This window comes from Amblyomma americanum, chromosome 1, assembly GCF_052857255.1.
Source record: "Amblyomma americanum isolate KBUSLIRL-KWMA chromosome 1, ASM5285725v1, whole genome shotgun sequence".
NCBI classification, from domain to species: Eukaryota; Metazoa; Arthropoda; class Arachnida; order Ixodida; family Ixodidae; genus Amblyomma; species Amblyomma americanum.
The window spans coordinates 5,875,845-5,891,625 of record NC_135497.1 but is presented as its reverse complement, the minus strand read 5'-3'; the positions used below and the strand labels follow the sequence as shown (position 1 = coordinate 5,891,625).

The following is a 15,781-nucleotide window of genomic DNA, read 5'->3' as shown; positions in this document are numbered from 1 at the left end:
TAAATTAAAATATGCTAAATATACATTAAATAGATTAAAATGCACTAAACATATACTTTAAATACATTAAAATGTACTAAAGTATACATTAAATACATTACATTGAAGAAACACTAAAAGATACAATTAATATATTAATAATATATGAACTCCGGCTCGGCTTAAAAACGGTGTACCAGTCGGATTCACCGGATAATACTGAGTAATGTTTTCAACATCAGAATAACTGACCTTCTACAGGACGACAGTACGTACATACTTGCCGCTGAAGCGGGACCCTGCGCTCAAGCTAGAAGGAAACTTGCAGATTCTTTTGACTGACGTCTTCCAATTTGTTCCACCTGACCACAAGTCACTTTATTTAAAGCTCCTCTGCCACGATGGATCAGCTCCCACTTTGTATGGTCTCCGAGAGATCCACAAGCCAAACGTTCTGATGCGACCAATAGTTGACTTTACACGGTCGCCCTTATACCGTTTGCCGGGCTACTTGCACAAGGTTTTTGCGCCGCTCGTTGGAAAGGGCTCGACTTTCATACGTGACTCTTTCGATTTTATTGAAAAAATACGACGAGGACGACGAGATCATGGTGTCCTTTGATGTAGGGTCACTTGAACAAACAGCGCGAACAAAGACGAGCACAAAAGACAAGAAAGCGACAAGAAAGGTCACTGTTCACCAGCGTACCTGTGGATCTTACTGTGGAGGTGTGCCGTTGAGCGCTGCAGAATGACGATGGATTGTGTGAAAGAACCCCTATCGAAGCATCGGATCTTCTGGAGCTGTTACAGTTCTGTCTTGAGAACACTTATTTTTGTATTCCGGGCAGCAGTCTATAGACAAGTTCATTGCACCGCTATGGGCATATCTATATCGGTGACAACCGCAAACCTTACAATGGAAGCAATAGACGCTCGCGCACTGGCTACCTTCGAACCGCACCCAATGGTTTTTGTACGTTGCATCGATGACTGTTTCGGAATTATCAAAAAGGAGGCGTTAGGTGCTTTCACAGATCACATCAATAGCATGGAAGGTTCAATTCACTGTAGGGGAGGAGGCTGTTCGCCGTCTTTCTTTTCTGGACGTTGTGTTTGAACGCCGTGGCAACCGCCTTTCTTTCAAAGTTTATAGAAACGAAACCCACACAGGCCGGTATCTTTATTTTAATTCTGTGCACCCGGTCTGCCACAAACGCTCCGTTGTGCCTTCCCTCATCCGGCGTGCCAAAAACATTTGCCCAAGGCCAGAAGATCGGGCTGCTGACCTATGCCATGAGCGCCGAGAACTAAGTGAATGCGGCTACCCCAAGCACTTCATGCATTCCGTTCTTCAACGGTCGTCACGCCCATCAGAACCAGTTGGTCCCCCTTGCCGAGGCCGAGCCGCTATCCCATATGTGCCGGGCATAAGCGAGTCCTTGGCTCGCGTTCTGCGCCCTTACAGTGTGCACGTCACTCAAGTTCCTGCGTGCAAGCTGAGGCACGAGCTGGTGGCCGTTAAAGACAAGATAAAGAAAGACAAGTTTCCTGGCGTCTTCTATGAGATTGTCTGCGCAGACTGCGACTACTGCTATATCGGCGATAGCGGGAATTTCGAAACATGATTAGGGGGACCACAAGAACGATGTCAGGAACAAGAAGATTGCATCTAATGCACTTGAGGAACACGTGGAAGGCGCGACGCACAAAATAGCTTGGGAAGAATCATCAGCCATCGCAAGAGGAAATAATTTCTTGTCACGTCGATATTTGGTGTTCCTGATAATCCAAACAACAGAAAGAGCCCTTAACCACAACGCAGGCAATCTCCCGCCTACGTATGCAAGATGCTTGGGGCGATTACTGCGACGCACTTCAGCTTTGTGCTTTGGGCTTTCCGCCCAGTGATCAAGGCATCCGTATGGAAGCCGAAACGTCATAGTATTAACAATAATCTTTGGTCGGCTTTCCTTTCCTAATACAACACATACAAGGGCGTGTGTGGGAGCCGGTAGGCCTTGCCAGTCGGGGCCCTCTTCGCTGGCATGTTCGGGCCCGGTGGTGCGCATGGCGCCGTTGCCGGTATAATGCTGTCACGGAGTCCACACGTAATTTAAATAAGCGCTGATTGCCTTCCTGCTAAAAGTTACCATAAACGAATGGACGACAGAAAACGGAGAGTTTTCACTGTTTCCGGAAACGTCATTTCGAGCCCTGGGTTGTTCCACGGCAGCTTGAAGTGTGCTGCAAATATGCTGATGCGGACTACCCATTTGTTAGAATTGAAGTATGCTTTGCACGAATTAGTTTCCTATTTACGATATTACACTATAAATTCATTGCCAAAATGTCATCTCAGTAAGCATAAAATCAGTAAGCATAAAAGTGTCCCTCACAACCAATTCTCACAATTATTGTCCAAACCATGCTGTGCGAACCACATCCCATTAGCACATATTCTCTGCAAGCCTTAGGACAGAAGCTTATGCGTACCACAGTAGAAAAAACTGAAGCAGATTTAAAGAAACTGCCAGAATACGTAGTTCGGAGTACTACACAGATCACAAGGCCGTCCGCGCGCAACAGTGCATCGCAATAAGCATAAAAGCATCCCTCACAAGCAATTTAAACATTATCCTCAAAACCATGCTCTGCTAACCACGCCTCATTCATACATATATTCCAACAGTTGTCTCTCCAAGCCTTAGGTCAGAGGCTTGTGCGTAGCGCCGTAGAAAAATACTTAAGCACAATTAACGAAACTGCCAGAATACTTCAGAATACTACAGAGATTACAAGTCCGCTCTCGTGTAACAATGCATCTAGGTAAGCATAAAAGCATCCCTCACAAGCAATTGTAAGCATTATCCTCAAAACCATGCTCTGCTAGCCACGTCTCATTGGCACATTTATTCCAACAGTTGTCTCGTCTCCAAGCCTTAGGTAAATGGCTTGTGCGTAGCGCCGTAGAAATAATACTTAATTATAATTAATGAAACTGCCATAATACTTCAGAATACCATAGACATCACAGGGCCGCCCTCGTGTAACAATGCATCTCAGTAAGCATCAAAGCGTCCCTCACAAGCAATTCTAAGCATTATCCTCAAAACCATGCTCTGCGAACCACCTCTCGTTGGCACATATTCCAACGTTTTTTTTTCTCCAAGCGTTAGGTCAGAGGCTTGTGCAGTGCCATTGAAAGCTAAACCAGAATTATAGAAACTGCCAGAATACTTCATAAGACTGCAGAGACCACAAGGCCGCCCTCGTGTAACAATGGATCTCAGTGAGCATAACAGCGTCTCTCACAACCAATTCTCAGCATTATCATCTAAATCATGCTCTGGGAACCTTCTATCTTTGACACATATTGCAATAGTTGTCTCTCGAAGCCTTAGGTCAGATACTTGTGCAGTGCCGTGGTGAAAAACTAAAGCAGAACTAAAGAAACTGCCAGAATATTTATATATACTACAGAGATCACAACAAGGCGGCCCTCGTGTTACAATGCATCGCAGTAAGCATAATAGCGTCCTTCACAACCACGTCTCAGCATTATCCCTCAATCCATGCTCTGCGAGCCACCTATGGTAGGCGCATATTCCAACTGTTGTCTGAATGCCTATAGGTCAGTGGCTTGTACGTATCTCTGTAAAAAATATCTAAAGCAGAAATAAACTGCCAGGCAACAGCTGGCAGACCTACCTGTCCTCTGCTCGACGGCGGGCTCCGTGTTCAGCTCGGGCGCAGCCTCCCGGAACAGGTGCACCCTGGCGGGGGCTTCTGGCACTAGCTGATGCATACGTAGCTTGCGGCAGTACACGGATGCCGCCTCGGGCTCCAGCGCAATGATGAGCTGCTCCGGGAAGTCGGGCGACCCGATTCCTGCCTGGGCATTCATTGGTGGGGATTGCCGAGATTGACCCCAGAAGTTTTAGAAAAATGGATCCTGGGGCTACTAGCATTCACTCTACAAAGCTAATGCTCTGCGCAGGCACGCTGGTGTTCGTCGAGTATATCGGGCAGCCTTTCTGACAGCCTTGCTCTTCTGTCTTTTCTGGTGCGCACCGTGCGTGCCTGCCGGCTGAACGGCCGGCGGCCAGTCTCTACCCCGTCTGCCGGCGTCAGAAAATTAATGACCTACAGTTGCTCGTGATGTAAATAATAAAATCGGGGATTGAGAAACGTTAAAAATGTATCATTTTTCAGGATTTTTGACCAATAGCGAGTGTGTAGTAGAAGTAACAAATGTGACGCGAACAAGTTTCTCTCCATAACCGGATCTCTGCTGCCGCTGGCCCGCCGTTGCGGTCCGCCTCGCCTTACATCCGCTAGCTCCGCTGCCGAAGGCGTCGCAGAAATTGATTATTTTTTTGTTTAAAGTTAGATGATGCTGTTGACAGGAAAGCAATGTCAAGTGTGGGCATTATTATAGGGCAGTATTCTCTCGAAGGGCCGTCCGCTGCGGCTTCTATGCGAAACAAGCTACAGGCCTAGCGACGACCAGGGCAGCCACGCAGCAGCGCAGTACGTCCCCCGGCGCGTCCGCGGGCGGCGGCGTTGCTGAATGCTCGGCACTTGCGCGGGCATGCTGTCGCTGCTAGAATACAGCTGGCAGCCTTCGGGATTGTGGAGTGCATATTGCAACCGCTCAAAACGACGAGGGAGGAAGAGAACCAAGCACAGGAAAAAACGCGGGTGTGTTTTGCACTCTCGTGTTAACCACCAACTAGCCCGCCTTTGCCTGTTACACGAGCCTTCGAGATAACATCGGTGTTTTGTATTTGCTTACCCTAACGCGAAGTACACAGGGCGAAGCACTGCTCGGACACTGGCAAGTTTATGAGCGGCGAGGTGATAAGCGGCTTGAGATAAGCGGTGCACCGGCGCTTGCGCTCCATGTGTTCCTGCTTACATTGAGGCGGCAGTTCGCAAGTGGCGGCCGGTGATGTTTTACGCTGCAGCGTATGCAATTCTTTCGGTCGGAATTGAAGCCGTCAGCACGCAGTAGTAGTAGTTGTCGGCAAAGCTGGTCGGAAATATTCGGCGGCTGCGTAAAAATCAGAGGCCCGAGGGCATGCACACTCAATGAATAAAAAAACCGCAGTAATCGAACCAGAGCCCTCGGTGTTAAAGACGGGGACGCTTCTACTCGACGACTCGACGTTTTAACATGGATAAAGGCGCGTCGTGTGAATGCACGTGTTTCTTAGCATCGTATCTTCGAGGTCTGTACTGGAGCTTACACGAGTAATTATGAGCGTGCAAATTACAGATGTCGGAATTAAGCGAGTACCATGCGTTTCCGGTAAATTTCCTCCTTGGTGGGCGTGCAGTCGTAGCGCCCTCGTGTGGCACCCACTGACACCTTACTGACCCCCCCCCCCCCCCCCCCCCCTTCGCCATGCACGGCGCTGGCCTGGCAGATGTCTAACGCCTCGGCGACCGTTCTGCGTCGGAGCAGTGTCGTTTGTTTCTGAACAGGCGTAATGGAACCGCAGTCGTCTACGAGTGCTAGTGTGGAGCATCGTCTGTGTTGTTTTTAGATGCCTCCTTAGCAGCGTTTACATGATGAGATTGGTTTGAGGAGTCGAGTTGAAAACTGGTTACTGTAGAAGCGTAGCAGACTGGGCGAGTTGGTGTTCCATGGTAACAATACAATTTCAAACAGCGCTAGACAACAAGACCAGTTACTGGGTTACTGGGTTCATGTAAAACTGGTTACTGGGTTCATGTAAAACCGCGGAGTGGGGTCCAGGAGTCGAGGGAGCGAGTGAGCCCAGTCAATTCCCCCGCTGGGGGTGGGTTGACTCGCTCGACCCCAATGGCAGAAACCATGTAAACCGGGTCCAGTCTGAGTCGGGTTAGTGGGAGGAGAGCTGATGAATGCGAACCTGTTCTTCGCTTGCGCCGTCACGCCTCCGAGATAGCGGTGCCTGCTCGCAATTTTGGGGGCTGCAACTGCCTCTCGGCTCGACTCGCTAAAATCTAGTTCATGTAAACGCGCAGTCTTCGAGGTGGGGTGACCTTCCTCATCTCGATCCCCTGACTCGAACCGCCGCTGTCGTGTTCATGTAAACGGAGCTCTTGAGACTACAAGCGATTTGTCCAACAGGCAAGGCGATGGCGTTCCGTGGACTCCCTGGCAGCGCTGCAACACGCTGTCGCGTTCCACCCTTAAAGGCGAGGCTTAAGCGTCATACAATATTTAAAGTGAAAGCTTTACTGTCCTAGCGGCGGCGATCTCGCCGTGGGCTGCAGTGTGACCATCATTTGACCGAAGCTGCGCCGCCGCCGCCGGCTTGGCGCATGAGGTGTTCGCAGCTGGGTCGGCGCCGGACTACGTGACCCGCCGCGCGCCCAGCTTTAAGAGGAGCGCCGCGCTGGCCTAGTATGTGCGAGCTTGGCCACGCATGAGAGCGAGGCCGGGCCGTCTTCTCTAAGTGTTGTGCGAGAGCGGGAGGCTTTGAGCCGTCGTCGGAAAGCGGCGTCTGACCACCCCGCGGGTATCGCCCGGCGAGCTGCTTCACTGGCGAGGGTCAGGAATGCCCAGTGCGCGAAACTTTCGCTTGTATACCCAGGCTTAGCCACATATAAGCCAGAGCCATTTTTTTTTGCTTATGTGGGTGAGTTCCGATACCCCAGAGTAGACGGCTACTTAGACGTCTAGCCGGACAGCCACCATTTTGGGACACGTTCCATTTCTCACGAAGCCGTCTAAGGTTACTGCTTCGCCGAAGTCTACATCGATGCAGGCGAACTTCCCGTGTAAAGATGGCGGAGCTGATGAACGCGGATGAGGGAGTGTGCTCTTCGCGGGCATCGGACTGCAGCCGGAGTATAGGAAAGAGAAAATGTGTAATTCCATTAAGTTAATTGGTACGCAAACTAGTTGCTAATTTTCTTCATGGACGTGCGATTCTTAGCAGTGAATCACGCAGGAAAGAATCGTGCGGTTGAGAGATTTGCTACAGCAGCGGACACTGTAGGTTGTTTACATGGTCTGTTTATAATCTGACAATGCCGCCTCTTAGCGCCTTGACTTTATGAATTAAAACTCGGCGCCATCTTTGGGTTCCTCGCCGGTGTTAGGACGGCTGACGTAACGGCTTACAAATGTGTTTTTCTGTTGCTTTATTAGCTCCATCAATTTTTCGCGCACATTATTTTTATCGCTACAGTCTCAGAACAAACGTGTCGGCATGTTGCGAATTCATTTTATTCTGCGCATGATTAAGGCTCGCTACTGTCTCTAGTTTTCTCGCCGTCGCCGAGTACAGTGCACGACAGACATTAGGTTTAATTAAACACATGTGTTTTCCTGTTGCAATGTATAGTAGCCGCATCACCTTTCGCGCATATTAATTTGTGTTTAGTCTTTCGTATTCTATTTTATGTTTACAGGACCTTCGGGGCGAGCATGCTCGAGGACCATGCACAGTTTAGCACCAATAATAAAAGAATAATCGCATATCTCTTTAGCGTCGTCTTCGGAGAGCGGCGCCGTCTGCAACAAGTAGATTTACCGATAGGCGTTGTTATCAGTTCGATTTACGCGCAAAATTATTGCATCAAAAAATGTTGAACCTGTTGAAAACACGTTTTTAATTATCGTTATTGCTCAGTTTGTGAAAAATAGTAGTACAACTGTTCATAAGCTTTAGTTACATTATTATGCCGCGAGGCGGCGTGAGCAGTAGACAAGTTCCAATACATGGACATGTATACGGCTTCCTAGACGTATCACTAGACGTCTGTCGGACGTCTACGACCGCACCCGTGTCTCCTACTTTACTGTTGGCTGCCCCATCAGCCAAAGACTCCCAGCAGTCATTGTGAAAGCACGTGACTTCCGGCAAACGTTTTGTCACGCAGCTCGGATAACGAGGGGCGAGGGCCTGTCCTTAGCTTTCCTTCCTCCATGCACCGTGCCGACTGCCGCGTTGACTGCTACGATCTCGGCGACGTGCCCCTCGACACAGCAGTAAGTACGCCGACCGTCGGAGCGCCGGCGTAGTTTGACAAGGGCAAAGACAACGCAGAAAATGCGTTTGAAAACGGTATGCCGACCGATATCGGCCAAGTGTGATTGCGCCTCAGCATAGCGATCATGCGCCGTTTGCCTTTTAAAGCAAGTGTTCATTATGGACTGTGATCAAGTTTTCGCTTCCTTACAAGTTTTGCGGTCGGAGAAGACGGAGTGACGACAGGAGACAAGCAAACGGCCTTGCCGTTCGTCTAATGGGTGTTAGGTGTGTCCTGACACGCTAGAACTTTCACCCACGGCAATTTTGAGTTATTAAAATGCTGTGCAGTTAGCTTCAGGGCAGAAGTCAGCTATAGTACGTCAATAGCGTTGTGTTCGTCTTTCCTGCGATTGCCTAACGGAAGGCGCAATTTTTTTTTAAACTGAATATTGCAGCACATTCTAACGTAAGTCAATAAGACAATCGCGGAGAGTTGTGACGTTTAGATGCAAATACTGTCCGAAGTATAACGGCGGCTCCATGCGCTCTTGCAAACAGTGGCGCCTCTAGTGGCTGGGCTGGCGCTGACCCTGTTTGATATAGGAGTTTCACGACCAGAACCGAGTCACCGGTGTGACAAGAGAAGTTTGTTTTAAGGGACAACCCGCAGAATGTCAGTATACACTGAAGGATGTTTTTAGTGTGCCCTCTCCGTTGCTGGAAGCAGAGCTCCGCCAGCGGTCGCCGACAGAGTGAGAGAAGCAAAATCACCTTGTAGGCAGCGGCCCGCATGAACTGTTTGGCGGGCTGCCTCCAGATGGCCGGCACGGTGACCACCCAGCGCACGTCGTCCGCCAGGATGACGGTGGCGGACTGCTCGCTGAGCTCCTTGAGCGCCTGGTCCCGGAAGTAGCGGAGCGCGTGCGCGAACACCGCCAGCGCCGCCATGGGTCGCCCGTTGGCCGCCCGGATCTCCGTGTCGCGGCTCAGGTTCTGTGCAATGGGAATTGCATATTTGCAACGACAACTCTGCTGCGCGGGGTGACAGGCTGATAAATCTGCCTGACGGGGCCGAAGCGAAAATATCAAACGCAGGCATCGGTCAGTCAGCCAGTTTTATTTGCAAAAAATTACTCCTTGCGACTGGCGGAGACAAAAAGCATGTTCGCATGACCAGGTCTCTCGCCCCGTAACAAAGGGAGAAGCCTACAGGATTACGCCAGAATTAATATAAACAGACGTCTAAGAACGGAAGAGCACAATAACAGTTCGCACATATATTCTGTACCCTATCATTCCGTTTACTCCCCTACTGCGGACCAGAGGAGCTGAGTTTTATTTCTACGCTTTTTGATCATATATCTCAGAAGAGATGGCCAACGGCCTTAAAGCTCGCACTGGCGTAGTGAATAGGAAAATGCATTTACCAATTCATCTGCACGGTTTCAGCAGAGAACAAAATAGAAACTATAGGAGCAAGGTTATTTAACTGCCTTTATATTACTGTCCTCAGTTTTGTAGTTCTACACGTGTGGGGACAATGCGCCAGGTAAACACAGTGGAGATTTCTTTTTGCTGCGCTAACTCCACCTTATTTGCCGGTGAAGTATCAAAGTTAGGAAAGGGTCTGCAAGAAGGCCGTAAAATATGCAGGACACAATTTTGTAGTAAATATAGTCCCTCTCGTCGTTGTTCCCCAGACTAAAATACCATAGAATAGTCTATGGTTACAAAACGAATAATAGAGTGATTACTCCAACCAGACAGGTAGTAGGGAAGCTATTTTTCCCAGACACCCGACCGACCTCGCTAGTTCGGGGAAGAGGTGGCTGACATGAGGGGTCCAAGATAAGTTTTCACTAAGCCATACCAAAAGAAGCCTTTGTACGCTCACTTCTTCGTTTTATCCTTTCTGAAGAAAGCGAACTGTTTTTTCGATCCTTATCGACTGGCCTAAACGCTATATAATTTGTTTCTTTGTGCATTCAACTCTTTGTTTTGGCGAAGTCATGTGGATAATTCGTGTAAATAAAAATTCTCTGATCGTTCAGTGACGTGCAATGTCTTTCCTGTAAACAATAGACTAGCGTCGTCTTCAAACACGGTGAGGATGTTCTTACATGTTGATAATGTTCGTGTACAGAACGAAAAGTAACGGGCCTAGTATCGAACCCTATTGGACGTCTGGTATAACACCAAGTTGCTTGGAATGGGTACAATCCATTTTTACAAACCGACGCCTGAACTCTTTGAAAAGCTCAAACGTGATGCCTCGGATTCCGTAGCGATCAACTTACACAGGCAACATTTCAAGGCCAATTATAATCAAAGATCTTGCGGAGATGAATAAATATTCCTAAGGTAGAGCGAAAAATTGGACATGTTGGTAAGGCAAGACACACGAGGGAGGCACACACCATAAGCGCCTACTAGCAACAAAGGCGTTTATTCACAGGCTCGGTAGATAAATACGGGGCAAGAAGAACAAGACACATAAACTAAGGAACAGAAAACAGATATTAGCTGTTGCTACCTAAAGAGGAAATCTCTTTCTCCGTCAGTGATTTGTCATGGCAATATGGTGGGCTTATGCAACCACCACCTCACAAAAATCTCCACCAGCAGGAAGCGGTCTATTGGAGACAGCTGGAAACGGGAACTTTCCCGAATCTAAACATGCTAAGCAAGATCCACCCAGGGCTATATAGCAGCAAATGCCCGTGGTGCGAGGACAAAGCCACGTTAATTCATACAACGTGGTGTGAAAAGAGAACAAATGCGGCTGCAATAAACAGAATCCCGAGTGCGGAGCAGTGGGAGAGGATGCTTTCCAGCGAGGATCCGGCGGTCCAGGCAGGGCTGGTCCGGAAAGCCTACCTGGCGGCAAGACTCAGTGGGGCCCTGGACTAGGGGCTCCAACCCTGCCACAAGAGCCACAGACCACATCAAAAGATGTCAAGAGTGCCTCTACACCAAGACCCAGCCATATATTTCTATGAATAAAGTTATTACTACTACTCTTCAGAGTCTTCTGATTGTAAAGATTACAGATGTCCGCTCCAGGTGCGCTTGACAGGTTTTATGCTTCCCGGTGTTTTCGCACATGGCATGCAAGATGAGTGCCTGTACCATTTTTTTATCGCTCTGGGGTGTTCATTGAGTCGCGTATAGATGCAACGGCCAGTTTGCCCGATGTACCGGTGCCCCGAAAGTAATAGGGAGCACGCGAGCTGCGGCCGAAATGGGAAAACTGCATGCCAGCGTGCTCTATCAGCAGCAAAGAGCGAATGCACATCCGGCTGACCCATAATCGCCTCAACGAGCGAAGCTGCATCCCTGCAATGCAAGTGTTTGTTGTTCGTCCGGGCCGCGCAGAAATGTTTGCCATCGCGCTTTATGCTTCGTCAGGAATTGCATCGTCTTTGTCTGCCTGACAGCTCAAGTTTGCGCTTCACTTAGGGGCGAGTTTGTGCTCTGACGAGTATAAACGCTCGTGCAACGCTTTGGCAAATGCAGTGAACATTTTGCTTCGCTCTAGGGAATGCATGAAAAAAAAAAGAACAATAGTAGGCATGTGCTGTCTGATAAAAATAGGTGTTCAATGGCATAGCAAGTGGGCTAATAATTCAAGACCAATTTCTTCAACGCAATTTGACTTTCTTACACAGGAGAAGAAAAAGTTAAAGGTAGAAATGGGTGGCAGGAAGGAGACACTTAAAAAAATAACCTTCAAAGGTGCCGTTTTATGCAAACTCAACAGTTTCATAACCGGTAAAGCCCCCACGCAGGTTGACGACATAGGCCAAGTGCCGAAAAAGAGATTCGTACAAGGATACGACGTCGCTTTCGGAGGTTGTCCCACATCTTCTTGACAGCTTCCCACCCAGAGGTCATCTGAACTCGTTCCGCGGCTGATGCGAGGCAGATTGCTTTCCAACGTTCACCAAACAACCTCACATATGTTCATATCCGCGTCCTTTGGCGTCCACTCCAACAGCTGGACAGCCCGTTCTTCCAGTAAGACTTTCATGGCTCGCGCAATGCGGACGCGGCTATAGTCTTGCTGCTGGAAGAATACATCATCATTAAAAGGGCCGTCCAAGTCATATGGGATGATATGGTGGTCGAGCACGTCCCAGTAGCTGGCTTCGTTCATGCTGTCACCTTGATAATCGATGAGAAGAAGGCCGGACACCTTTTGCGAGATACGCCCACACGCACATATACAGGGTGTCCAGGATAACTTTAGCCAAGGGTTAAAAATTAAGATATTTGGGGTGGGCAAGGGAAACCAGTTACATACACCTACCAACTGGCTTGCGCATCATAGGCAATTTTTTGCTTTTCAATTAAGTAATTAGCAATTAAGTTATTTTTCTAAATGCGTAAATATTGACTTTAGGCAGCAAATGTGACGAGCAAATTTGGAGAGCACCTTCAGAAACACCCATTCCATTCATTTGAGATAAAGAATGTGTGACGTGTATCTTTTTTCCGAACTTCAAAGAAAGCCCGCGAAATACGAAAAAAATCACGTGACTAGCGCATTCGCGCGCCACCATTGTGCTGCACCACCACAAACCTCTTTTTTCCTGTTTTGGTTTATTCTCTCTATTGATTCATCTTGAAATCCTGAAATGACAGCCTGAAATCTGCCATGAACAAGTCATGTCTTGAAAGAAACAACGAAAGCATTTTGCGTCAAGTTGGCCGATTAATATCTAGCGGTTACCCTTCTTATGTGATTTCCAGGGAATGCGATACACTTTTAAGGTGGATCAAGAGAGGGGATAAACCAAAACAGGAAAAGAAGTTTGTGGTGGTGCCTTACACACAACGTGTAGGGCATGGTTTAAAGAATGTGGCGGCTAGATACGATGTTGACGTGGTTTTTTCAGCGCCAAGGAAACTTAGGGGTGTGTGCAGGCAGGTGGAAGCGAAGGCAAGTGCTACAACCACGAAGAAAAAGAGTGGAGGCTCTCAGACCAACCATAAGAGCCCTTTTGTGCCCTTTAATGTCGGTGTTGTGTACAGGATACCGCGCACTTGCGGGATGACTTATATTGGCCAGACTGGATGTTGTGTTAACGCTCGTCTAAGTGAGCACCAGAGGTCCCGAGATAATGGGTCATCTTGTAACCTCGCCCGTCACTGGAGAGAAGGTACATGCACCCCTCTGTTTTCTAACACCGTCATCTTAGGTAAACATAATGACAGCCTAACGCGTGAAATATTAGAGGCTTTTAACATCCGCTTGGAAACAGATAGTTGTATTAGCGACCCTTCTGTCACTCTAACTGATAAAGAGATAATGTATTGATCCGGCCAAGATGTGTAGCTTTGCGCTCTTGCCTATTGTCACTGTTGTGGGTATGATGATTAGCTTTTGTGTTTTTCTTTTGTTTTATTTTGTTTTCCCTCTCGTTTGTTTTGTTGTTCCTAGTAAGCAGCGCTTGTGGTGTCCATTCTTCGTTGTGTCCCGTTGTTTTATTGCGCTGTTCAAATATGTAATTGATATCAGGCAGCATGGTTTTCGCAAGAACCTATCAATGGTAGCACAGTTGATCGAAACTGTTCACAATCCAGCAGCATCATCAATAGCTTGGATAGAAGCATACCCGTCTCTGACACAACAGTGTCTCCATCGACATCGATGGCATTAGTTCCAGCCTACTTTCGGTTTTATGAGGATTACTGCAGGGATCCGTACTCGGAGCATTTATCTTAATTTTCATTAATGAAATTGTCCACGATATACTAGTAGAAATGAAAATGTTAGCTGACGATCGCGCTTTTTATTGCGTAGTTAGCAGTCGAAAAGATCAGGCTCTTCTAAGTTCATCGCTATCTAAAATAGAACGTTTTTGTTCTGCGTGGCAAATAAAGTAAATTAGAAGAAAACTGTACGATTACAAGGAAACGGAATCCCTTGTGTTTTCAATCTTTAATACATGGTCACTGTCTTCTACAGTTGAAAGTTATAAATACTTGGGGGTCATGTTCACATCTGATCTCAGGTGGAACACACATATCACCTACATTCAAAAGGAGGCTATTGAGAAGCTTGGTTATCTTAATCAATCCTTGCGACACTTAACTGAAGAAATAAAGTAGCGTATGAAACATTCATTAGACCGATTATCGAATATGTTTGAATTGTGTGGGACCTATTTACTGAAATAAATATAAGCAAACTTGAAAATATTCAAAGGAAATCGGTAAGATTCGCCTTTAATGCATAAAGTTGGCGTACATCTTCAACCAAGCTACCTTAGCTGGGTTGGAGCTAACTTAAACTTATTGCAAATAAGAGGTCATCGTGATAGGATGAAATATATGTATTTATTATATAAGGACAATCCAAGTATCGAGAAGGATTTGTACGCTGAACTCGGCGTCCTACGTGAGTAAATCACTCAAAGTTAAGTCATTCGCCTGAAGAACTGACTGCTTCAGTAATTCATTTTTCCCTTGAACGATTCGAGAATCGAACCGGCTCAGTGCATACATTGTCGAAACACCCGCCATCCGGTCATTCTTGAGTGTGTTTTAAGTCGAGTCGCAATGGTCATCGACCTTGCCGGCTTTGCTTCGGTACGTCATGCCTAATAAGATTTGAATTGTGTTGCACACTGGCGATTTTGGAATCCGTCATGTTGTTTAAGTTACCATTCTGTGTTTCCCTATGTTAGTTTTTCTCAGTAGAGACGCTTTATGTGCAAGGCTAATCTCTGTGCAAGCAATATGAAAAGTATTGCTCTTTCATTGCTTTAGTAATTTTGTTAAGTCCGACCTATTTTTTTTTTGTACCCAGTGTGCATAATTTTGAGCGTTTTTTTGTTTATTTTCTTTATTGTACCACCCACTCCTGCCTACGGCCTTCCTCGAAAGCTGGTAGTATTGATGAAATAAACAAACAGATAAAACCTATGAAGCCCATCTAGAGGGAACATCTGTAATCTTTACACATCAGGGCCGCCGCGCTGTCTCAGTGGCTATGGTGCTCGGCTGCTGACCGCAAAGACTCGGGCTCGATCTCGGCAGCGCCGGTCGTATTTTGGTGCAGGTGAAATACTAGAGGCCCGTGTACTGTGCGAAGCCGGTCGAAATTTCTGGAGCCCTTCACTACAGCGTCCCACATATCCTGAGTTGCTTTGGGACGTTAAACCCCATAGATCAAACCTTTACACATCAGGATCAGAAGACTCGGAAGATTGTAGAAGCCCATCGAATTGTCACGACAGATCACTGTGTCAGCGAGCATCCCTTGCACTGACGGGGCAAGATATATCCTCTTTACATTGTAACAGCTAATCTCTGGTTTTTGTTTTTGTTCCTTAGTTTCTGCACTGATCCCCACTAGGAGGCTGGATGCCGCATACCCGCTTTCTGGAGCGGGAGCTAATGAAGCCACCGGAAGTTGGACGGTATGCCCCAGAAGTCCGCTGTCAGCTGTGTATTTCAATGCAAAAAGTCACGTCTTTCGCCCTTCCGTTCTCACTTCTCCACGTGTAATGTGTGCTGTTATATCAAAGGAATAAACGAGATGAACGCAAGAAATCTGAGAATTGTTTAGAGAACCCTGTAATTTCAAAGAAACCGAAGAAAGCAGGCATGCAGGTTTCTTCCTGCCGCGGCAAGGGGGTATGTGCATAAAACACTACGTTTTTATCTGGTTCTTGCCTTCCGAACGTAATTAGACGATGTAATAGAATCACGATGCGGCTAGGTCATCTTAAAAATCGAATTTTCGCGTGCCAGAGAAATGGCGAATGGTGGCGCGGAAATCCTGACACTCGAAGAGCCGCTCGTTATACAGCTGCTGCAGT

At 47.4% G+C, this 15,781-nt stretch overlaps 1 protein-coding gene across 2 annotated transcripts in view; it reads right to left on the bottom strand.

The window, feature by feature from the left end:
• Positions 1-15,781, bottom strand: part of LOC144109438 (heat shock 70 kDa protein 12A-like) — a 256,290-nt gene that overhangs the window by 70,124 nt on the left and 170,385 nt on the right. For both annotated transcript variants that reach the window (XM_077642234.1, XM_077642242.1), the window contains 2 exons: positions 8,724-8,945; positions 3,691-3,874 (listed from right to left, as the gene is read on the bottom strand). In XM_077642234.1, the coding sequence (XP_077498360.1) occupies positions 3,691-3,874; positions 8,724-8,945 (406 nt within the window). The remainder of the gene's footprint in view (positions 1-3,690; positions 3,875-8,723; positions 8,946-15,781) is intronic.